This window comes from Phalangium opilio, unplaced genomic scaffold (assembly GCF_054372755.1).
Source record: "Phalangium opilio isolate 3A_F unplaced genomic scaffold, DU_Popi_V2 ptg000070l_1, whole genome shotgun sequence".
Classification (NCBI taxonomy): Eukaryota; Metazoa; Arthropoda; class Arachnida; order Opiliones; family Phalangiidae; genus Phalangium; species Phalangium opilio.
The window spans coordinates 10975162-11001189 of record NW_028324182.1 but is presented as its reverse complement, the minus strand read 5'-3'; the positions used below and the strand labels follow the sequence as shown (position 1 = coordinate 11001189).

The window sequence follows — 26028 nt, the reverse complement described above, 5'->3', positions numbered from 1 at the left end:
CTACACTACAGATATGTTATCATTTGTAAGCGAAAAAAAAGGGTCTAGAAATAAAGGAAAACATGAACAAACAAACCCCTCCATAGGAATAGCATTAGACCCAACTTTGGAGGTTCGTAACTCTGGTTCTAGAAGAGATACGGGGATGTCCTTTGAGTATGTTATAGTTTAATTTGTCCCCATCTAGCCATACTAAAAACTTTGGGCTACGACAAACAGGGGCCGAGTACTTAAGCAAAACGTAAACAAACAAACCCCTCCATAGGAAATGCATTGGACTATACCTTGCAGGCTCGTAACTAAGTTCTACCAGAGATACGGGGATGTAAATAATGAGACCTTGACACAAATGGTCGGACAATTATAAAGGTATCTACATATCCCAAGCAAATAAAAATAAAAAAAACTTCCCGGATTCGAACCTGTGGCCTTCCGGGATAGAGGCGGATGTGATCAGGGTTGGCAAAAATCCGGCAAAAACTAGTTTTTGCCGGGACACGTGGCAAAAAGTGGAAAAAACCGGCAAAAACGGAAAAAACCGGAAAAAAGTGGCAAAAATGGCAAAAACATTTCCCCGAGGTTCCATTAATTAGTGTTTATTAGAAATACTAACTTCGGCTATGTATTTGTCATTCGTGTTATTATAGGTCGTCCAACAGCTAATATGTCTCAGTCTGATTTAGTTTAATAACATTTATTGTGATTTAAACATTCAAACTTAAAATTACAACATGTTGCTAATATTCGAATGATCCCGGTTGCTTAGAGTTCAACATTTGGTAGCAAAGCAATAACTTTGAAGCAGCTTCTAGTTTAAGCCTGTTTCGAAGTTTACCATAAATAAAAGATAGGCTAGAAAACATTCTTTCAATTGATGCAGAGCTAGCAGGGCATGAAATGAGATGCGTAATTAGTTGTGAAAAGTCTTTCGTAACAGCACTGCTGTTGGATACAGCGTTCCACCACGCATTAGAGTTCATGTTTTGCATTACTGCTGGATTAAAATAAGAAGCTGGAAACGGTTCACCTTTTCCTTCGAAAGCGATCACATATTGAAGAAAATCTTCGTTTTAAAAATGAATCCAGTTTCTTGCAGTTTCTTTTTGGCTCGCATCGAGAAGTTCCCCATTGTATTTTGGGTTCAATAAATAAGCTGCAAGGTGTTGAGGTTTAATAGCATCTTGAAATCTTTTTTCTACCTTATCTATTTTAGATGATAAATTTTCATCCTTCAACAGTTTGAGGAAAATGTGGCATGCATCGGAAATGGTCGCTTCATATCCCTGAAGGGTATCTAACGCAACAGCAACTGGTTTCAATTGACCTAAAAGATCTTTAGCTTGCCTTTGTAAATTAAAGTCTCCAATTTTCCGTACAACTGATTTGTCCATAATATCGAAGTGTTCGTTTGCGATACTTAGGTAGTGGGGATGATTTTTCAGGAAGCACTCTAAGGTATCTACTTGGCTATTCCAACGTGTATCGCAAGGAAGCTCGGGTTTGAGATGATTAGCACACTCCCTTAGCCAACCGTTAGGTGCGTGGTTATTTCTGAAGTACTTGTGAATTTCAACAATGTGTTTCATCACCACTTGCGTGGTTAAATCCTGGCCTAGCAAGTTTAACCAATGGGAGGCGCATCCATACGTAATGACATTGTCTTCCAATTCCAAGTTTTTACGCATTTTTACCATCGAAGCTTCATTATCGCTTACCAAACTCCTAATTTGGCAATTGTATTTATCTTTTACTTTTTCGATAGCTTTTCTCGAAAACTCAGTTAGGTACTGGGCATCTTTTTTATTTGCAAGTGCATCCACTGAATCCACAAAATATGGTTTTCCCTCTACTTGTATACAAGCGACAGTAATCGGATCGTTGTGAATATTACTCCAGCCATCCACCATCATAGTACCCTCCTTGCCATTTATGGAGTGATTCATTTCGTCTTGCATTTTTTGGTGTACAACATCCAAAAGTCGTCCAGAAATCATTTTTCGGTTTGGAGGTTGATAACCTGGTCGTAGTGCTTTGATCATTTTTATAAAAGGATCATTTTCAACCACAGAAAAGGGGATGTTGGAAGAATAGAAAAATTCGGCCACAACTTCGTCCAATTTCTCTTTCATTTGCGAACTAGTAGATGTGACGTATCTCTTAAGGGATCCGTCACTAGACACGCATTGCCTTTTCTTGCCACTCTGACTTTGGTCAGCCTGGCTAGGCAAAACTACCGCACTGTCTGCACAAGCTGACGCGATTGATGATCTGTTGTCATTCTCACCTCTAAACAAATCAGGATTTCCACTTTCAATATCCATTTCTTCATCAACATAAACTGTATCCATTCTTTTTGCGCAAAGTTTATCGACGTGATTCCTCATCCGTTGAGCTTTGTTACTTTGTACGTTACCACATATCTGGCATTTGGCAGAAACCTTCCCATTTATTGTCACTCTCTCAAAGTCGTTCCAAACAGGGTCTAAGTTTCTTCCACCTCGATTCATACTAATTAATTTATTAAATAAGCTAATTATTTGAAGTAGAAGATCGAACTAAATATTCAACGCTACGCGGATATTTTTCAACGTTTAAACTTTCAAACTCTCTACGAATGTGTAACGTAAAAATACAGCTTCTATAGTTTTCCTGGATATTTTCCATGATGACTTCTTACTAGTTTTGGAGATTTTCCATGCTTCCTAAAACCCCACACCTGACGAGCGAGGGACTAACTAGCAAGAGCTTTTGAATAGGGATTGAAAAAAGATGTTATCGTAAAGGGACTTTACCTTGTGAGCCCTCGCTACCCTTTTTTGGGCGGCTTTTTGACTCTCCTACAAGAGTATCACAGCAAGTGCGGTATTCAATAGAACCGAGTTGAAAAAAGCAGTCTCTTCGTGTTGAGGGAAAAATAGGAACTGGATTTTTTTATTTATTAGTAAAAATGATTTTTGCCACGCGGATTTTTTTCAGTTTTTTCCACATAAAGTGGAAAAAACCGTGGCAAAAAGGTTTTTGCCGTGCGGTTTTTACCTGGTAAAAACCGCGGTTTTTTCCACCCATGGCAAAAACGTGCCAACCCTGGATGTGATAACCGCTTCACTACAGATATGTTATCATTTGTAAGCGAAAAAATAGGGCCATGAAATAAAGGAAAACGTGAACAAACAAACCCCTCCATAGGAATAGCATTAGACCCAACTTTGGAGGTTCGTAACTCTGGTTCTAGAAGAGATACGGGGATGTCCTTTGAGTATGTTATAGTCCAATTTGTCCCCCATTTAACCATACTAAAAACTTTGGTCTACGACAAACAGGGGCCGAGTACTTAAGCAAAACGTAAACAAACAAACCCCTCCATAGGAAATGCATTGGGCTCGTAACTCTGGTTCTACCAGAGATACGGGGATGTAAATAATGTGACCTTGACACAAATGTTCGGATAATTATAAAGGTCTCTACATATCCCAAGCAAATAAAAATAAAAAAAAACTTCCCGTATTCGAACCTGTGGCCTTCCGGGATTGAGGCGGATGTGATAACCACTACACTACAGATATGTTATCATTTGTGAGCGAAAAAACAGGGTTTAGAAATAAAGGAAAACGTGAACAAACAAACCCCTCCATAGGAATAGCATTAGACCCAACTTTGGAGGTTCGTAACTCTGGTTCTAGAAGAGATACGGGGATGTCCTTTGAGTATGTTATAGTCCAATTTGTCCCCCATCCAACCATACTATAAACTTAGGGCTACGACAAACAGGGGCCAAGTAATTAAGCAAAACGTAAACAAACAACTTTTCCATAGGAATAGCATTAGACCCAACTTTGGAGGCTCGTAACTCTGGTCCTTGTATATATACGGGGATGTCCTTTGAGTATGTTATAGTTTAATTTGTCCCCCATCTAGTCATACTAAAAACTTTGGGCTACGACAAACAGGGGCCGAGTACTTAAGCAAAACGTAAACAAACAAACCCCTCCATAGGAAATGCATTGGACTATACCTTGCAGGCTCGTAACTAAGTTCTACCAGAGATACGGGGATGTAAATAATGAGACCTTGACACAAATGGTCGGATAATTATAAAGGTATCTACATATCCCAAGCAAATAAAAATAAAAAAAACTTCCCGGATTCGATCCTGTGGCCTTCCGGGATAGAGGCGGATGTGATAACCGCTTCACTACAGATATGTTATCATTTGTAAGCGAAAAAATAGGGCCAAGAAATAAAGGAAAACGTGAACAAACAAACCCCTCCATAGGAATAGCATTAGACCCAACTTTGGAGGTTCGTAACTCTGGTTCTAGAAGAGATACGGGGATGTCCTTTGAGTATGTTATAGTCCAATTTGTCCCCCATTTAACCATACTAAAAACTTTGGGCTACGACAAACAGGGGCCGAGTACTTAAGCAAAACGTAAACAAACAAACCCCTCCATAGGAAATGCATTGGACTATAACTTGCAGGCTCGTAACTCTGGTTCTACCAGAGATACGGGGATGTAAATAATGTGACCTTGACACAAATGTTCGGATAATTATAAAGGTCTCTACATATCCCAAGCAAATAAAAATAAAAAAAAAACTTCCCGTATTCGAACCTGTGGCCTTCCGGTATTGAGGCGGATGTGATAACCACTACACTACAGATATGTTATCATTTGTGAGCGAAAAAACAGGGTTTAGAAATAAAGGAAAACGTGAACAAACAAACCCCTCCATAGGAATAGCATTAGACCCAACTTTGGAGGTTCGTAACTCTGGTTCTAGAAGAGATACGGGGATGTCCTTTGAGTATGTTATAGTCCAATTTGTCCCCCATCCAACCATACTATAAACTTAGGGCTACGACAAACAGGGGCCAAGTAATTAAGCAAAACGTAAACAAACAACTTTTCCATAGGAATAGCATTAGACCCAACTTTGGAGGCTCGTAACTCTGGTCCTTGTATATATACGGGGATGTCCTTTGAGTATGTTATAGTTTAATTTGTCCCCCATCTAGCCATACTAAAAACTTTGGGCTACGACAAACAGGGGCCGAGTACTTAAGCAAAACGTAAACAAACAAACCCCTCCATAGGAAATGCATTGGACTATACCTTGCAGGCTCGTAACCAAGTTCTACCAGAGATACGGGGATGTAAATAATGAGACCTTGACACAAATGGTCGGATAATTATAAAGGTATCTACATATCCCAAGCAAATAAAAATAAAAAAAAACTTTCCGGATTCGATCCTGTGGCCTTCCGGGATAGAGGCGGATGTGATAACCGCTTCACTACAGATATGTTATCATTTGTAAGCGAAAAAATAGGGCCAAGAAATAAAGGAAAACGTGAACAAACAAACCCCTCCATAGGAATAGCATTAGACCCAACTTTGGAGGTTCGTAACTCTGGTTCTAGAAGAGATACGGGGATGTCCTTTGAGTATGTTATAGTTTAATTTGTCCCCCATCTAGCCATACTAAAAACTTTGGGCTACGACAAACAGGGGCCGAGTACTTAAGCAAAACGTAAACAAACAAACCCCTCCATAGGAAATGCATTGGACTATACCTTGCAGGCTCGTAACTAAGTTCTACCAGAGATACGGGGATGTAAATAATGAGACCTTGACACAAATGGTCGGATAATTATAAAGGTATCTACATATCCCAAGCAAATAAAAATAAAAAAAAACTTCCCGGATTCGAACCTGTGGCCTTCCGGGATAGAGGCGGATGTGATAACCGCTTCACTACAGATATGTTATCATTTGTAAGCGAAAAAATAGGGCCAAGAAATAAAGGAAAACGTGAACAAACAAACCCCTCCATAGGAATAGCATTAGACCCAACTTTGGAGGTTCGTAACTCTGGTTCTAGAAGAGATACGGGGATGTCCTTTGAGTATGTTATAGTTTAATTTGTCCCCCATCTAGCCATACTAAAAACTTTGGGCTACGACAAACAGGGGCCGAGTACTTAAGCAAAACGTAAACAAACAAACCCCTCCATAGGAAATGCATTGGACTATACCTTGCAGGCTCGTAACTAAGTTCTACCAGAGATACGGGGATGTAAATAATGAGACCTTGACACAAATGGTCGGATAATTATAAAGGTATCTACATATCCCAAGCAAATAAAAATAAAAAAAAACCTCCCGGATTCGAACCTGTGGCCTTCCGGGATAGAGGCGGATGTGATAACCGCTTCACTACAGATATGTTATCATTTGTAAGCGAAAAAACAGCGTCTAGAAATAAAGGAAAACGTGAACAAACAAACCCCTCCATAGGAATAGCATTAGACCCAACTTTGGAGGTTCGTAACTCTGGTTCTAGAAGGGATACGGGGATATCCTTTGAGTATGTTATAGTCCAATTTGTCCCCCATCCAACCATACTATAAACTTAGGGCTACGACAAACAGGGGCCAAGTAATTAAGCAAAACGTAAACAAACAACTTTTCCATAGGAATAGCATTAGACCCAACTTTGGAGGCTCGTAACTCTGGTCCTTGTATATAAACGGGGATGTCCTTTGATTATGTTATAGTCCAATTTGTCCCCCATCGAACCATACTGTTAACTTAGGGCTACGACAAACAGGGGCCAAGTAATTAAGCAAAACGTAAAAAAACAACCCCTCCATAGGAATAGCATTAGACCCAACTTTGGAGGCTTGTAACTCTGGTTCTAGTAGTGATACGGGGATGTTCTTTGAGTATGTTATAGTCCAATTTGTCCCCCATCCAACCATACTATAAACTTAGGGCTACGACAAACAGGGGCCAAGAAATTAAGGGAAATGTTCAAAAACATGCCATAGAAATAGCGTCACACCCAATTTTAGAGGCTCGTAACTCTGGTCCTTGTATATAAACGGGGATGTCCTTTGATTATGTTATAGTCCAATTTGTCCCCCATCGAACCATACTGTAAACTTAGGGCTACGACAAACAGGGGCCAAGTAATTAAGCAAAACGTAAACAAACAGCCTCTCCATAGGAATGGCATTAGACCCAAATTTGGAGGCTCGTAACTCTGGTTCTAGTAGAGATACGGGGATGTCCTTTGAGTATGTTATAGTCCAATTTGTCCCCCATCCAACCATACTTTAAACATAGGGCTACGACAAACAGGGGCCAAGTAATTAAGCAAAACGTAAACAAACAACCCCTCCATAGGAATAGCATAAGACCCAACTTTGGAGGCTTGTAACTCTGGTTCTAGTAGAGATACGGGGATGTCCTTTGAGTATGTTATATTCCAATTTGTCCCCCATCCAACCATTCTATAAACTTAGGGCTACGACAAACAGGGGCCAAGAAATTAAGGGAAATGTTCAAAAACATGCCATAGAAATAGCGTCACGCCCAACTTTAGAGGCTCGTAACTTTGGTTCTACTAGACATAGGGGGATGCCCTTTGAGTATGTTATAGTCCGATTTGTCCCCCATCCTACTATACAAAAGGTTTGGAGTTGCGTCAAGCCGGGGCCGAGAAATTAAGCGAAAAGTTCAAAAACATGCCATAGAAATAGCGTCACACCCAAATTTAGAGGCTTTTAACTCAGGTTCTACTAGACTTAGGGAGATGTCCTTTGAGTATGTTTTAGTGCAATTTGTCCCCCATCCAACCATACTAAGAACATAGGGCTAAGACAAATAGGGGCCGAGATATTAAGAAAAATGTTCGTCAACGTATGGCATCGTCTCGCTTATTGTTATTATGTTACTTATGATTTTAACACTGAACTTTGTAGGCTCATAACTCTCGTTCTATTAGAGATACGGGGATCTCCTTTGGATATGTTATAGTACTCTTTGCTCCCCATACAAGGATACTTTAAACTTGAGGCTACCTTAATACCGTCGTCAACTTATTTTTTTGTCTCACTTTTTGTTAAAAGGTTACTTTTGATTTTTGAAAATAAACTTTGCAGGCTCGTAACTCTGTTTCTACTAGAGATACGGGGATGTTCTTTGAGTATGTTATAGTTTAATTTGTCCCCCATCTAGCCATACTAAAAACTTTGGGCTACGACAAACAGGGGCCGAGTACTTAAGCAAAACGTAAACAAACAAACCCCTCCATAGGAAATGCATTGGACTATACCTTGCAGGCTCGTAACTAAGTTCTACCAGAGATACGGGGATGTAAATAATGTGACCTTGACACAAATGTTCGGATAATTATAAAGGTCTCTACATATCTCAAGCAAATAAAAATAAAAAAAAAAAACTTCCCGTATTCGAACCTGTGGCCTTCCGGGATTGAGGCGGATGTGATAACCACTACACTACAGATATGTTATCATTTGTGAGCGAAAAAACAGGGTCTAGAAATAAAGGAAAACGTGAACAAACAAACCCCTCCATAGGAATAGCATTAGACTCAACTTTGGAGGTTCGTAACTCTGGTTCTAGAAGAGATACGGGGATGTCCTTTGAGTATGTTATAGTTTAATTTGTCCCCCATCTAGCCATACTAAAAACTTTGGTCTACGACAAACAGGGGCCGAGTACTTAAGCAAAACGTAAACAAACAAACCCCTCCATAGGAAATGCATTGGGCTCGTAACTCTGGTTCTACCAGAGATACGGGGATGTAAATAATGTGACCTTGACACAAATGTTCGGATAATTATAAAGGTCTCTACATATCCCAAGCAAATAAAAATAAAAGAAAAAACTTCCCGTATTCGAACCTGTGGCCTTCCGGGATTGAGGCGGATGTGATAACCACTACACTACAGATATGTTATCATTTGTGAGCGAAAAAACAGGGTCTAGAAATGAAGGAAAACGTGAACAAACAAACCCCTCCATAGGAATAGCATTAGACCCAACTTTGGAGGTTCGTAACTCTAGTTCTAGAAGAGATACGGGGATGTCCTTTGAGTATGTTATAGTCCAATTTGTCCCCCATCCAACCATACTAAAAACTTTGGTCTACGACAAACAGGGGCCGAGTACTTAAGCAAAACGTAAACAAACAAACCCCTCAATAGGAAATGCATTGGGCTCGTAACTCTGGTTCTACCAGAGATACGGGGATGTAAATAATGTGACCTTGACACAAATGTTCGGATAATTATAAAGGTCTCTACATATCCCAAGCAAATAAAAATAAAAGAAAAAACTTCCCGTATTCGAACCTGTGGCCTTCCGGGATTGAGGCGGATGTGATAACCACTACACTACAGATATGTTATCATTTGTGAGCGAAAAAACAGGGTCTAGAAATAAAGGAAAACGTGAACAAACAAACCCCTCCATAGGAATAGCATTAGACCCAACTTTGGAGGTTCGTAACTCTAGTTCTAGAAGAGATACGGGGATGTCCTTTGAGTATGTTATAGTTTAATTTGTCCCCCATCTAGCCATACTAAAAACTTTGGGCTACGACAAACAGGGGCCGAGTACTTAAGCAAAACGTAAACAAACAAACCCCTCCATAGGAAATGCATTGGACTATACCTTGCAGGCTCGTAACTAAGTTCTACCAGAGATACGGAGATGTAAATAATGAGACCTTGACACAAATGGTCGGATAATTATAAAGGTATCTACATATCCCAAGCAAATAAAAATAAAAAAAAACTTCCCGGATTCGAACCTGTGGCCTTCCGGGATAGAGGCGGATGTGATAACCGCTTCACTACAGATATGTTATCATTTGTAAGCGAAAAAATAGGGCCATGAAATAAAGGAAAACGTGAACAAACAAACCCCTCCATAGGATTAGCATTAGACCCAACTTTGGAGGTTCGTAACTCTGGTTCTAGAAGAGATACGGGGATGTCCTTTGAGTATGTTATAGTCCAATTTGTCCCCCATTTAACCATACTAAAAACTTTGGGCTACGACAAACAGGGGCCGAGTACTTAAGCAAAACGTAAACAAACAAACCCCTCCATAGGAAATGCATTGGACTATAACTTGCAGGCTCGTAACTCTGGTTCTACCAGAGATACGGGGATGTAAATAATGTGACCTTGACACAAATGTTCGGATAATTATAAAGGTCTCTACATATCCCAAGCAAATAAAAATAAAAAAAACTTCCCGTATTCGAACCTGTGGCCTTCCGGGATTGAGGCGGATGTGATAACCACTACACTACAGATATGTTATCACTTGTGAGCGAAAAACAGGGCCTAGAAATAAAGGAAAACGTGAACAAACAAACCCCTCCATAGGAATAGCATTAGACTCAACTTTGGAGGTTCGTAACTCTGGTTCTAGAAGAGATACGGGGATGTGCTTTGAGTATGTTATAGTCCAATTTGTCCCCCATTTAACCATACTAAAAACTTTGGTCTACGACAAACAGGCGCCGAGTACTTAAGCAAAACGTAAACAAACAAACCCCTCCATAGGAAATGCATTGGGCTCGTTACTCTGGTTCTACCAGAGATACGGGGATGTAAATAATGTGACCTTGACACAAATGTTCGGATAATTATAAAGGTCTCTACATATCTCAAGCAAATAAAAATAAAAAAAAAACTTCCCGTATTCGAACCTGTGGCCTTCCGGGATTGAGGCGGATGTGATAACCACTACACTACAGATATGTCATCATTTGTGAGCGAAAAAACAGGGTCTAGAAATAAAGGAAAACGTGAACAAACAAACCCCTCCATAGGAATAGCATTAGACCCAATTTTGGAGGTTCGTAACTCTGGTTCTAGAAGAGATACGGGGATGTCCTTTGAGTATGTTATAGTCCAATTTGTCCCCCATTTAACCATACTAAAAACTTTGGTCTACGACAAACAGGGGCCGAGTACTTAAGCAAAACGTAAACAAACAAACCCCTCCATAGGAAATGCATTGGGCTCGTTACTCTGGTTCTACCAGAGATACGGGGATGTAAATAATGTGACCTTGACACAAATGTTCGGATAATTATAAAGGTCTCTACATATCTCAAGCAAATAAAAATAAAAAAAAAACTTCCCGTATTCGAACCTGTGGCCTTCCGGGATTGAGGCGGATGTGATAACCACTACACTACAGATATGTTATCATTTGTGAGCGAAAAAACAGGGTCTTGAAATAAAGGAAAACGTGAACAAACAAACCCCTCCATAGGAATAGCATTAGACCCAACTTTGGAGGCTCGTAACTCTGGTTCTAGAAGAGATACGGGGATGTCCTTTGAGTATGTTATAGTCCAATTTGTCCCCCATTTAACCATACTAAAAACTTTGGGCTACGACAAACAGGGGCCGAGTACTTAAGCAATACGTAAACAAACAAACCCCTCCATAGGAAATGCATTGGACTATAACTTGCAGGCTCGTAACTCTGGTTCTACCAGAGATACGGGGATGTAAATAATGTGACCTTGACACATATGTTCGGATAATTATAAAGGTCTCTACATATCTCAAGCAAATAAAAATAAAAAAAAAAACTTCCCGTATTCGAACCTGTGGCCTTCCGGGATTGAGGCGGATGTGATAACCACTACACTTCAGATATGTTATCATTTGTGAGCGAAAAAACAGGGCCTAGAAATAACGGAAAACGTGAACAAACAAACCCCTCCATAGGAATAGCATTAGACCCAACTTTGTAGGTTCGTAACTCTGGTTCTAGTAGAGATACGGGGATGTTCTTTGAGTATGTTATAGTCCAATTTGTCCCCCATCCAACCATACTATAAACTTAGGGCTACGACAAACAGGGGCCAAGAAATTAAGGGAAATGTTCAAAAACATGCCATAGAAATAGCGTCACACCCAAATTTAGAGGCTCGTAACTTTGGTTCTACTAGACATAGGGGGATGCCCTTTGAGTATGTTATAGTCCTATTTGTCCCCCATCCTACTATACAAAAGGTTTGGGGTTGCGTCAAGCCGGGGCCGAGAAATTAAGCGAAAAGTTCAAAAACATGCCATAGAAATAGCGTCACACCCAAATTTAGAGGCTTTTAACTCAGGTTCTACTAGACTTAGGGAGATGTCCTTTGAGTATGTTTTAGTGAAATTTGTCCCCCATCCAACCATACTAAGAACATAGGGCTAAGACAAATAGGGGCCGAGATATTAAGAAAAATATTCGTCAACGTATGGCATTGTCTCGCTTATTGTTATTATGTTACTTATGATTTTAACACTGAACTTTGTAGGCTCATAACTCTCGTTCTATTAGAGATACGGGGATCTCCTTTGGATATGTTATAGTACTCTTTGCTCCCCATACAAGGATACTTTAAACTTGAGGCTACCTTAATATCGTCGTCAACTTATTTTTTTGTCTCACTTATTGTTAAAAGGTTACTTTTGATTTTTGAAAATAAATTTTGCAGGCTTGTAACTCTGTTTCTACTAGAGATACGGGGATGTCCTTTGAGTATGTTATAGTTTAATTTGTCCCCCATCTAGCCATACTAAAAACTTTGGGCTACGACAAACAGGGGCCGAGTACTTAAGCAAAACGTAAACAAACAAACCCCTCCTTAGGAAATGCATTGGACTATACCTTGCAGGCTCGTAACTCTAGTTCTACCAGAGATACGGGGATGTAAATAATGTGACCTTGACACAAATGTTCGGATAATTATAAAGGTCTCTACATATCTCAAGCAAATAAAAATAAAAAAAAAACTTCCCGTATTCGAACCTGTGGCCTTCCGGGATTGAGGCGGATGTGATAACCACTACACTACAGATATGTTATCATTTGTGAGCGAAAAAACAGGGTCTAGAAATAAAGGAAAACGTGAACAAACAAACCCCTCCATAGGAATAGCATTAGACCCAACTTTGGAGGTTCGTAACTCTGGTTCTAGAAGAGATACGGGGATGTCCTTTGAGTATGTTATAGTCCAATTTGTCCCCCATTTAACCATACTAAAAACTTTGGTCTACGACAAACAGGGGCCGAGTACTTAAACAAAACGTAAACAAACAAACCCCTCCATAGGAAATGCATTGGGCTCGTAACTCTGGTTCTACCAGAGATACGGGGATGTAAATAATGTGACCTTGACACAAATGTTCGGATAATTATAAAGGTCTCTACATATCTCAAGCAAATAAAAATAAAAAAAAACTTCCCGTATTCGAACCTGTGGCCTTCCGGGATTGAGGCGGATGTGATAACCACTACACTACAGATATGTTATCATTTGTGAGCGAAAAAACAGGGTCTAGAAATAAAGGAAAACGTGAACAAACAAACCCCTCCATAGGAATAGCATTAGACCCAACTTTGGAGGTTCGTAACTCTGGTTCTAGAAGAGATACGGGGATGTCCTTTGAGTATGTTATAGTCCAATTTGTCCCCCATTTAACCATACTAAAAACTTTGGTCTACGACAAACAGGGGCCGAGTACTTAAGCAAAAACGTAAACAAACAAACCCCTCCATAGGAAATGCATTGGGCTCGTAACTCTGGTTCTACCAGAGATACGGGGATGTAAATAATGTGACCTTGACACAAATGTTCGGATAATTATAAAGGTCTCTACATATCTCAAGCAAATAAAAATAAAAAAAAAACTTCCCGTATTCGAACCTGTGGCCTTCCGGGATTGAGGCGGATGTGATAACCACTACATTTCAGATATGTTATCATTTGTGAGCGAAAAAACAGGGCCTAGAAATAACGGAAAACGTGAACAAACAAACCCCTCCATAGGAATAGCATTAGACCCAACTTTGTAGGTTCGTAACTCTGGTTCTAGAAGAGATACGGGGATGTCCTTTGAGTACGTTATAGTCCAATTTGTCCCCCATCCAACCATACTGTAAACTTAGGGCTAAGACAAACAGGGGCCAAGTAATTAAGCAAAACGTAAACAAACAACCCCTCCATAGGAATAGCACTAGACCCAACTTTGGAGGCTCGTAACTCTGGTTCTAGTAGAGATACGGGGATGTTCTTTGAGTATGTTATAGTCCAATTTGTCCCCCATCCAACCATACTATAAACTTAGGGCTACGACAAACAGGGGCCAAGAAATTAAGGGAAATGTTCAAAAACATGCCATAGAAATAGCGTCACACCCAACTTTAGAGGCTCGTAACTTTGGTTCTACTAGACATAGGGGGATGCCCTTTGAGTATGTTATAGTCCGATTTGTCCCCCATCCTACTATACAAAAGGTTTGGGGTTGCGTCAAGCCGGGGCCGAGAAATTAAGCGAAAAGTTCAAAAACATGCCATAGAAATAGCGTCACACCCAAATTTAGAGGCTTTTAACTCAGGTTCTACTAGACTTAGGGAGATGTCCTTTGAGTATGTTTTAGTGCAATTTGTCCCCCATCCAACCATACTAAGAACATAGGGCTAAGACAAATAGGGGCCGAGATATTAAGAAAAATGTTCGTCAACGTATGGCATCGTCTCGCTTATTGTTATTATGTTACTTATGATTTTAACACTGAACTTTGTAGGCTCATAACTCTCGTTCTATTAGAGATACGGGGATTTCCTTTGGATATGTTATAGTACTCTTTGCTCCCCATACAAGGATACTGGCTACCTTAATATCGTCGTCAACTTATTTTTTTGTCTCACTTATTGTTAAAAGGTTACTTTTGATTTTTGAAAATAAACTTTGCAGGCTCGTAACTCTGTTTCTACTAGAGATACGGGGATGTCCTTTGAGTATGTTATAGTTTAATTTGTCCCCCATCTAGCCATACTAAAAACTTTGGGCTACGACAAACAGGGGCCGAGTACTTAAGCAAAACGTAAACAAACAAACCCCTCCATAGGAAATGCATTGGACTATACCTTGCAGGCTCGTAACTAAGTTCTACCAGAGATACGGGGATGTAAATAATGAGACCTTGACACAAATGGTCGGATAATTATAAAGGTATCTACATATCCCAAGCAAATAAAAAAAAACTTCCCGGATTCGAACCTGTGGCCTTCCGGGACAGAGGCGGACGTGATAACCGCTACACTACAGATATGTTATCATTTGTAAGCGAAAAAATAGGGCCAAGAAATAAAGGAAAACGTGAACAAACAAACCCCTCCATAGGAATAGCATTAGACCCAACTTTGGAGGTTCGTAACTCTGGTTCTAGAAGAGATACGGGGATGTCCTTTGAGTATGTTATAGCCCAATTTGTCCCCCATCCAACCATACTGTAAACTTAGGGCTACGACAAACAGGGGCCAAGTAATTAAGCAAAACGTAAACAACAACCTCTCTGTAGGAATGGCATTAGACCCAAATTTGGAGGCTCGTTACTCTGGTCCTAGTATATATACGGGGATGTCCTTTGATTATGTTATAGTCCAATTTGTTCCCCATCTAATCATACTTAAAAACTTGGGCTACGAAAAACAGGGGCCGAGTACTTAAGCAAAACGTAAAGAAACAAACCCCTCCATAGGTAATGCATTGGACTAAATTTTGGAGGCTCGTAACTCTGGTTCTACCAGAGATACGGGGATGTAAATAATGTGACCTTGACACAAATGTACGGATAATTATAAATGTCTTTACATATCCCAAGCAAAAAAAAAAAAAAAAATCTTCGCGGTCTCGAACCTGTGGCCTTCCGGGAGTGATGGGGATGTGATAACCAATACACTACAGATATGTTATTATCACTGACCGAAAAAACAGTCCAAGTAATTGAGCAAAACGTGAACAAACTAACCCCTCCATAGGAAATGCATTAGATTATACTTTGCAGGCTCGTAACTCTGTTTCTACTAGAGATACGGGGATGTCCTTTGAGTATGTTATAGTTTAATTTGTCCCCCATCTAGCCATACTAAGAACTTTGGGCTACGACAAACAGGTGCCGAGTACTTAAGCAAAACGTAAAGAAACAAACCCCTCCATAGGAAATGCATTAGACTATATTTTGCAGGCTCGTAACTATGTTTCTACTAGAGATACGGGGATGTCCTTTGAGTATGTTATAGTCCAATTTGACCCCCATCCAACCATACTGTAAACTTAGGGCTAAGACAAACAGGGGCCAAGTAATTAAGCAAAACGTAAACAAACAACCCCTCCATAGGAATAGCATTAGACCCAACTTTGGAGGCTCGTAACTCTGGTTCTAGTAGAGATACGGGGATGTCCTTTGAGTATGTTATAGTCCAATTTGTCCCCCATCCAACCATACTGTAAACTTAGGGCTAAGACAAACAGGGGCCAAGTAATTAAGCAAAACGTAAACAAACAACTTTTCCATAGGAATAGCATTAGACCCAACTTTGGAGGCTCGTAACTCTGGTTCTAGTAGAGATACGGGGATGTTCTTTGAGTATGTTATAGTCCAATTTGTCCCCCATCCAACCATACTATAAACTTAGGGCTACGACAAACAGGAGCCAAGAAATTAAGGGAAATGTTCAAAAACATGCCATAGAAATAGCGTCACACCCAACTTTAGAGGCTCGTAACTTTGGTTCTACTAGACATAGGGGGATGCCCTTTGAGTATGTTATAGTCCGATTTGTCCCCCATCCTACTATACAAAAGGTTTGGGGTTGCGTCAAGCCGGGGCCGAGAAATTAAGCGAAAAGTTCAAAAACATGCCATAGAAATAGCGTCACACCCAAATTTAGAGGCTTTTAACTCAGGTTCTACTAGACTTAGGGAGATGTCCTTTGAGTATGTTTTAGTGCAATTTGTCCCCCATCCAACCATACTAAGAACATAGGGCTAAGACAAATAGGGGCCGAGATATTAAGAAACATGATCGTCAACGTATGGCATCGTCTCGCTTATTGTTATTATGTTACTTATGATTTTAACACTGAATTTTGTAGGCTCATAACTCTCGTTCTATTAGAGATACGGGGATCTCCTTTGGATATGTTATAGTACTCTTTGCTCCCCATACAAGGATACTTTAAACTTGAGGCTACCTAAATATCGTCGTCAACTTATTTTTTTGTCTCACTTATTGTTAAAAGGTTACTTTTGATTTTTGAAAATAAACTTTGCAGGCTCGTAACTCTGTTTCTACTAGAGATACGGGGATGTCCTTTGAGTATGTTATAGTTTAATTTGTCCCCCATCTAGCCATACTAAAAACTTTGGGCTACGACAAACAGGGGCCGAGTACTTAAGCAAAACGTAAACAAACAAACCCCTCCTTAGGAAATGCATTGGACTATACCTTGCAGGCTCGTAACTAAGTTCTACCAGAGATACGGGGATGTAAATAATGAGACCTTGACACAAATGGTCGGATAATTATAAAGTTATCTACATATCCCAAGCAAATAAAAAAAAAACTTCCCGGATTCGAACCTGTGGCCTTCCGGGACAGATGCGGATGTGATAACCGCTACACTACAGATATGTTATCATTTGTAAGCGAAAAAATAGGGACAAGAAATAAAGGAAAACGTGAACAAACAAACCCCTCCATAGGAATAGCATTAGACCCAACTTTGGAGGTTCGTAACTCTGGTTCTAGAAGAGATACGGGGATGTCCTTTGAGTATGTTATAGTCCAATTTGTCCCCCATCCAACCATACTATAAACTTAGGGCTACGACAAACAGGGGCCAAGTAATTAAGCAAAACGTAAACAAACAACTTTTCCATAGGAATAGCATTAGACCCAACTTTGGAGGCTCGTAACTCTGGTCCTTGTATATATACGGGGATGTCCTTTGATTATGTTATAGTCCAATTTGTCCCCCATCGAACCATACTGTAAACTTAGGGCTACGACAAACAGGGGCCAAGTAATTAAGCAAAACGTAAACAAACAACCCCTCCATAGGAATAGCATTAGACCCAACTTTGGAGGCTCGTAACTCTGGTTCTAGTAGAGATACGGGGATGTTCTTTGAGTATGTTATAGTCCAATTTGTCCCCCATCCAACCATACTATAAACTTAGGGCTAAGACAAACAGGGGCCAAGTAATTAAGCAAAACGTAAACAAACAACCCCTCCATAGGAATAGCATTAGACCCAACTTTGGAGGCTTGTAACTCTGGTTCTAGTAGTGATACGGGGATGTTCTTTGAGTATGTTATAGTCCAATTTGTCCCCCATCCAACCATACTATAAACTTAGGGCTACGACAAACAGGGGCCAAGAAATTAAGGGAAATGTTCAAAAACATGCCATAGAAATAGCGTCACACCCAAATTTAGAGGCTCGTAACTTTGGTTCTACTAGACATAGGGGGATGCCCTTTGAGTATGTTATAGTCCGATTTGTCCCCCATCCTACTATAAAAAAGGTTTGGGGTTGCGTCAAGCCGGGACCGAGAAATTAAGCGAAAAGTTCAAAAACATGCCATAGAAATAGCGTCACACCCAAATTTAGAGGCTTTTAACTCAGGTTCTACTAGACTTAGGGAGATGTCCTTTGAGTATGTTTTAGTGCAATTTGTCCTCCATCCAACCATACTAAGAACATAGGGCTAAGACAAATAGGGGCCGAGATATTAAGAAAAATGTTCGTCAACGTATGGCATCGTCTCGCTTATTGTTATTATGTTACTTATGATTTTAACACTGAACTTTGTAGGCTCATAACTCTCGTTCTATTAGAGATACGGGGATCTCCTTTGGATATGTTATAGTACTCTTTGCTCCCCATACAAGGATACTTTAAACTTGAGGCTACCTTAATATCGTCAACTTATTTTTTTGTCTCACTTATTGTTAAAAGGTTACTTTTGATTTTTGAAAATAAACTTTGCAGGCTCGTAACTCTGTTTCTACTAGAGATACGGGGATGTCCTTGAGTATGTTTTAGTTTAATTTGTCCCCCATCTAACCGTACTAAAAACTTTGGGCTACGACAAACAGGGGCCGAGTACTTAAGCAAAACGTAAAGAATCAAACCCCTCCATAGGAAATGCATTGGACTAAATTTTGGAGGCTCGTAACTCTGGTTTTACCAGAGATACGGGGATGTAAATAATGTGACCTTGACACAAATGTTCGGACAATTATAAAGGTCTTTCCATATCCCAAGCAAAAAAAAAAAAAAAAACTTCGCGGTTTGGAACCTGTGGCCTTCCGGGAGTGATGCGGATGTGATAACCACTCCACTACAGAAAGGTTCTTAATTATGATTGAAAATACAGGGCCAAGTAATTGAGCAAAACTTGAACAAACAAACCCCTCCATCGGAAATGCATTAGACTAAATTTTGGAGGCTCGTAACTCTGGTTCTACCAGAGATGCGGGGATGTAAATAATGTGACCTTGACACAAATGTTCGGATAATTATAAAGGTCTCTACATATCCCAAGCAAATAAAAATAAAAAAACAACTTCCCTTATTCGAACCTGTTGCCTTCCGGGATTGAGGCGGATGTGATAAACACTACACTACAGATATGTTATCATTTCTGAGCGAAAAAACAGGGTCTAGAAATAAAGGAAAACGTGAACAAACAAACCCCTCCATAGGAATAGCATTAGACCTAACTTTGGAGGCTCGTAACTCTGGTTCTAGAAGAGATACGGGGATGTCCTTTGAGTATGTTATAGTCCAATTTGTCCCCCATCCAACCATACTATAAACTTAGGGCTACGACAAACAGGGGCCTAGTAATTAAGCAAAACGTAAACAAACAACACCTCCATAGGAAATGCATTAGACTATACTTTGCAGGCTCGTAACTCTGTTTCTACTAGAGATACGGGGATATCCTTTGAGTATGTTATAGTTTAATTTGTCCCCCATCTAACCATACTAAAAACTTTGGGCTACGATAAACAGGGGCCGAGTACTTAAGCAAAACGTAAAGAATCAAACCCCTCCATAGGAAATGCATTAGACATCCAAAGTTGGGTCTAATGCTATTCCTATGGAGGGGTTGTTTGTTTACGTTTTGCTTAATTACTTGGCCCCTGTTTGTCGTAGCCCTAAGTTTAAAGTATGGTTGGATAGGGGACAAATTGGAATATAACATACTCAAAGGACATCCCCGTATCTCTACTAGAACCAGAGTTACGAGCCTCCAAATTTGGGTCTAATGCCATTCCTATGGAGAGGTTGTTTGTTTACGTTTTGCTTAATTACTTGGCCCTGTATTTTCAATCATAAATAAGAACCCTTCTGTAGTGTAGTGGTTATCACATCCGCATCACTTCCGAAAGGCCATAGGTTCGAAACCGCGAATTTTTTTTTTTTGCTTGGGATATGGAAAGACCTTTATAATTGTCCGAAAATTTGTGTCAAGGTATGTATAGTTTAAAAACAGCGGCAAGAAATAAAGGAAAACGTGAACAAACAAACCCCTCCATAGGAATAGAATTAGACACAACTTTGGAGGTTCGTAACTCTGATTCTAGTAGAGATACGGGGATGTCCTTTGAGTATGTTATAGTCCAATTTGTCCCCCATCCAACCATACTATAAACTTAGGGCTACGACAAACAGGGGCCAAGTAATTAAGCAAAACGTAAACAAACAACCCCTCCATAGGAATAGCATTAGACCCAACTTTGGAGGCTCGTAACTCTGGTTCTAGTAGAGATACGGGGATGTACTTTGAGTATGTTATAGTCCAATTTGTCTCCCATCCAACCATACTGTAAACTTAGGGCTACGACAAACAGGGGCCAAGTAATTAAGCAAAACGTAAACAAACAGCCCCTCCATAGGAATAGCATTAGACCCAACTTTGGAGACTCGTAACTCTGGTTCTAGTAGAGATACGGGGATGTACTTTGAGTATGTTATAGTCCAATTTGTCCCCCATCTAAGCATACTAAGAACTTTGGGCTACGACAAACAGGTGCCGAGTACTTAAGCAAAACGTAAACAAACAAACCCCTCCTTAGGAAATGCATTGGACTATACCTTGCAGGCTCGTAACTAAGTTCTACCAGAGATACGGGGATGTAAATAATGAGACCTTGACACAAATGGTCGGATAATTATAAAGTTATCTACATATCCCAAGCAAATAAAAAAAAAACTTCCCGGATTCGAACCTGTGGCCTTCCGGGACAGATGCGGATGTGATAACCGCTACACTACAGATATGTTATCATTTGTAAGCGAAAAAATAGGGACAAGAAATAAAGGAAAACGTGAACAAACAAACCCCTCCATAGGAATAGCATTAGACCCAACTTTGGAGGTTCGTAACTCTGGTTCTAGAAGAGATACGGGGATGTCCTTTGAGTATGTTATAGTCCAATTTGTCCCCCATCCAACCATACTATAAACTTAGGGCTACGACAAACAGGGGCCAAGTAATTAAGCAAAACGTAAACAAACAACTTTTCCATAGGAATAGCATTAGACCCAACTTTGGAGGCTCGTAACTCTGGTCCTTGTATATATACGGGGATGTCCTTTGATTATGTTATAGTCCAATTTGTCCCCCATCGAACCATACTGTAAACTTAGGGCTACGACAAACAGGGGCCAAGTAATTAAGCAAAACGTAAACAAACAACCCCTCCATAGGAATAGCATTAGACCCAACTTTGGAGGCTCGTAACTCTGGTTCTAGTAGAGATACGGGGATGTTCTTTGAGTATGTTATAGTCCAATTTGTCCCCCATCCAACCATACTATAAACTTAGGGCTAAGACAAACAGGGGCCAAGTAATTAAGCAAAACGTAAACAAACAACCCCTCCATAGGAATAGCATTAGACCCAACTTTGGAGGCTTGTAACTCTGGTTCTAGTAGTGATACGGGGATGTTCTTTGAGTATGTTATAGTCCAATTTGTCCCCCATCCAACCATACTATAAACTTAGGGCTACGACAAACAGGGGCCAAGAAATTAAGGGAAATGTTCAAAAACATGCCATAGAAATAGCGTCACACCCAAATTTAGAGGCTCGTAACTTTGGTTCTACTAGACATAGGGGGATGCCCTTTGAGTATGTTATAGTCCGATTTGTCCCCCATCCTACTATAAAAAAGGTTTGGGGTTGCGTCAAGCCGGGGCCGAGAAATTAAGCGAAAAGTTCAAAAACATGCCATAGAAATAGCGTCACACCCAAATTTAGAGGCTTTTAACTCAGGTTCTACTAGACTTAGGGAGATGTCCTTTGAGTATGTTTTAGTGCAATTTGTCCTCCATCCAACCATACTAAGAACATAGGGCTAAGACAAATAGGGGCCGAGATATTAAGAAAAATGTTCGTCAACGTATGGCATCGTCTCGCTTATTGTTATTATGTTACTTATGATTTTAACACTGAACTTTGTAGGCTCATAACTCTCGTTCTATTAGAGATACGGGGATCTCCTTTGGATATGTTATAGTACTCTTTGCTCCCCATACAAGGATACTTTAAACTTGAGGCTACCTTAATATCGTCAACTTATTTTTTTGTCTCACTTATTGTTAAAAGGTTACTTTTGATTTTTGAAAATAAACTTTGCAGGCTCGTAACTCTGTTTCTACTAGAGATACGGGGATGTCCTTGAGTATGTTTTAGTTTAATTTGTCCCCCATCTAACCGTACTAAAAACTTTGGGCTACGACAAACAGGGGCCGAGTACTTAAGCAAAACGTAAAGAATCAAACCCCTCCATAGGAAATGCATTGGACTAAATTTTGGAGGCTCGTAACTCTGGTTTTACCAGAGATACGGGGATGTAAATAATGTGACCTTGACACAAATGTTCGGACAATTATAAAGGTCTTTCCATATCCCAAGCAAAAAAAAAAAAAAAAAACTTCGCGGTTTGGAACCTGTGGCCTTCCGGGAGTGATGCGGATGTGATAACCACTCCACTACAGAAAGGTTCTTAATTATGATTGAAAATACAGGGCCAAGTAATTGAGCAAAACTTGAACAAACAAACCCCTCCATCGGAAATGCATTAGACTAAATTTTGGAGGCTCGTAACTCTGGTTCTACCAGAGATGCGGGGATGTAAATAATGTGACCTTGACACAAATGTTCGGATAATTATAAAGGTCTCTACATATCCCAAGCAAATAAAAATAAAAAAACAACTTCCCTTATTCGAACCTGTTGCCTTCCGGGATTGAGGCGGATGTGATAAACACTACACTACAGATATGTTATCATTTCTGAGCGAAAAAACAGGGTCTAGAAATAAAGGAAAACGTGAACAAACAAACCCCTCCATAGGAATAGCATTAGACCTAACTTTGGAGGCTCGTAACTCTGGTTCTAGAAGAGATACGGGGATGTCCTTTGAGTATGTTATAGTCCAATTTGTCCCCCATCCAACCATACTATAAACTTAGGGCTACGACAAACAGGGGCCAAGAAATTAAGGGAAATGTTCAAAAACATGCCATAGAAATAGCGTCACACCCAACTTTAGAGGCTCGTAACTTTGGTTCTACTAGACATAGGGGGATGCCCTTTGAGTATGTTATAGTCCGATTTGTCCCCCATCCTACTATACAAAAGGTTTGGGGTTGCGTCAAGCCGGGGCCGAGAAATTAAGCGAAAAGTTCAAAAACATGCCATAGAAATAGCGTCACACCCAAATTTAGAGGCTTTTAACTCAGGTTCTACTAGACTTAGGGAGATGTCCTTTGAGTATGTTTTAGTGCAATTTGTCCCCCATCCAACCATACTAAGAACATAGGGCTAAGACAAATAGGGGCCGAGATATTAAGAAAAATGTTCGTCAACGTATGGCATCGTCTCGCTTATTGTTATTATGTTACTTATGATTTTAACACTGAACTTTGTAGGCTCATAACTCTCGTTCTATTAGAGATACGGGGATTTCCTTTGGATATGTTATAGTACTCTTTGCTCCCCATACAAGGATACTGGCTACCTTAATATCGTCGTCAACTTATTTTTTTGTCTCACTTATTGTTAAAAGGTTACTTTTGATTTTTGAAAATAAACTTTGCAGGCTCGTAACTCTGTTTCTACTAGAGATACGGGGATGTCCTTTGAGTATGTTATAGTTTAATTTGTCCCCCATCTAGCCATACTAAAAACTTTGGGCTACGACAAACAGGGGCCGAGTACTTAAGCAAAACGTAAACAAACAAACCCCTCCATAGGAAATGCATTGGACTATACCTTGCAGGCTCGTAACTAAGTTCTACCAGAGATACGGGGATGTAAATAATGAGACCTTGACACAAATGGTCGGATAATTATAAAGGTATCTACATATCCCAAGCAAATAAAAAAAAACTTCCCGGATTCGAACCTGTGGCCTTCCGGGACAGAGGCGGACGTGATAACCGCTACACTACAGATATGTTATCATTTGTAAGCGAAAAAATAGGGCCAAGAAATAAAGGAAAACGTGAACAAACAAACCCCTCCATAGGAATAGCATTAGACCCAACTTTGGAGGTTCGTAACTCTGGTTCTAGAAGAGATACGGGGATGTCCTTTGAGTATGTTATAGTCCAATTTGTCCCCCATCCAACCATACTGTAAACTTAGGGCTACGACAAACAGGGGCCAAGTAATTAAGCAAAACGTAAACAACAACCTCTCTGTAGGAATGGCATTAGACCCAAATTTGGAGGCTCGTTACTCTGGTCCTAGTATATATACGGGGATGTCCTTTGATTATGTTATAGTCCAATTTGTTCCCCATCTAATCATACTTAAAAACTTGGGCTACGAAAAACAGGGGCCGAGTACTTAAGCAAAACGTAAAGAAACAAACCCCTCCATAGGTAATGCATTGGACTAAATTTTGGAGGCTCGTAACTCTGGTTCTACCAGAGATACGGGGATGTAAATAATGTGACCTTGACACAAATGTACGGATAATTATAAATGTCTTTACATATCCCAAGCAAAAAAAAAAAAAAAATCTTCGCGGTCTCGAACCTGTGGCCTTCCGGGAGTGATGGGGATGTGATAACCAATACACTACAGATATGTTATTATCACTGACCGAAAAAACAGTCCAAGTAATTGAGCAAAACGTGAACAAACTAACCCCTCCATAGGAAATGCATTAGACTATACTTTGCAGGCTCGTAACTCTGTTTCTACTAGAGATACGGGGATGTCCTTTGAGTATGTTATAGTTTAATTTGTCCCCCATCTAGCCATACTAAGAACTTTGGGCTACGACAAACAGGTGCCGAGTACTTAAGCAAAACGTAAAGAAACAAACCCCTCCATAGGAAATGCATTAGACTATATTTTGCAGGCTCGTAACTATGTTTCTACTAGAGATACGGGGATGTCCTTTGAGTATGTTATAGTCCAATTTGACCCCCATCCAACCATACTGTAAACTTAGGGCTAAGACAAACAGGGGCCAAGTAATTAAGCAAAACGTAAACAAACAACCCCTCCATAGGAATAGCATTAGACCCAACTTTGGAGGCTCGTAACTCTGGTTCTAGTAGAGATACGGGGATGTCCTTTGAGTATGTTATAGTCCAATTTGTCCCCCATCCAACCATACTGTAAACTTAGGGCTAAGACAAACAGGGGCCAAGTAATTAAGCAAAACGTAAACAAACAACTTTTCCATAGGAATAGCATTAGACCCAACTTTGGAGGCTCGTAACTCTGGTTCTAGTAGAGATACGGGGATGTTCTTTGAGTATGTTATAGTCCAATTTTTCCCCCATCCAACCATACTATAAACTTAGGGCTACGACAAACAGGAGCCAAGAAATTAAGGGAAATGTTCAAAAACATGCCATAGAAATAGCGTCACACCCAACTTTAGAGGCTCGTAACTTTGGTTCTACTAGACATAGGGGGATGCCCTTTGAGTATGTTATAGTCCGATTTGTCCCCCATCCTACTATACAAAAGGTTTGGGGTTGCGTCAAGCCGGGGCCGAGAAATTAAGCGAAAAGTTCAAAAACATGCCATAGAAATAGCGTCACACCCAAATTTAGAGGCTTTTAACTCAGGTTCTACTAGACTTAGGGAGATGTCCTTTGAGTATGTTTTAGTGCAATTTGTCCCCCATCCAACCATACTAAGAACATAGGGCTAAGACAAATAGGGGCCGAGATATTAAGAAACATGATCGTCAACGTATGGCATCGTCTCGCTTATTGTTATTATGTTACTTATGATTTTAACACTGAATTTTGTAGGCTCATAACTCTCGTTCTATTAGAGATACGGGGATCTCCTTTGG

At 40.1% G+C, this 26028-nt stretch overlaps 1 protein-coding gene and 1 long non-coding RNA gene across 3 annotated transcripts in view; one reads left to right on the top strand and one right to left on the bottom strand.

The window, feature by feature from the left end:
• The window catches only part of LOC149661597 (uncharacterized), a 355782-nt gene that overhangs the window by 142402 nt on the left and 187352 nt on the right, over positions 1 to 26028 (top strand). The gene's annotated exons all lie outside the window — the stretch shown is intronic.
• On the bottom strand, positions 1071 to 2507 carry LOC149661608 (uncharacterized). Its single transcript, XM_089843791.1, has one exon. It carries the CDS (start codon positions 2505 to 2507, stop codon positions 1071 to 1073), a length of 1437 nt encoding a protein of 478 aa, XP_089699917.1.

Excerpts from the sequence above, each read along its gene's own strand:
- LOC149661608 (XM_089843791.1), bottom strand. The coding sequence starts at position 2,507 with ATGAATCGAGGTGGAAGAAACTTAGACCCTGTTTGGAACGACTTTGAG.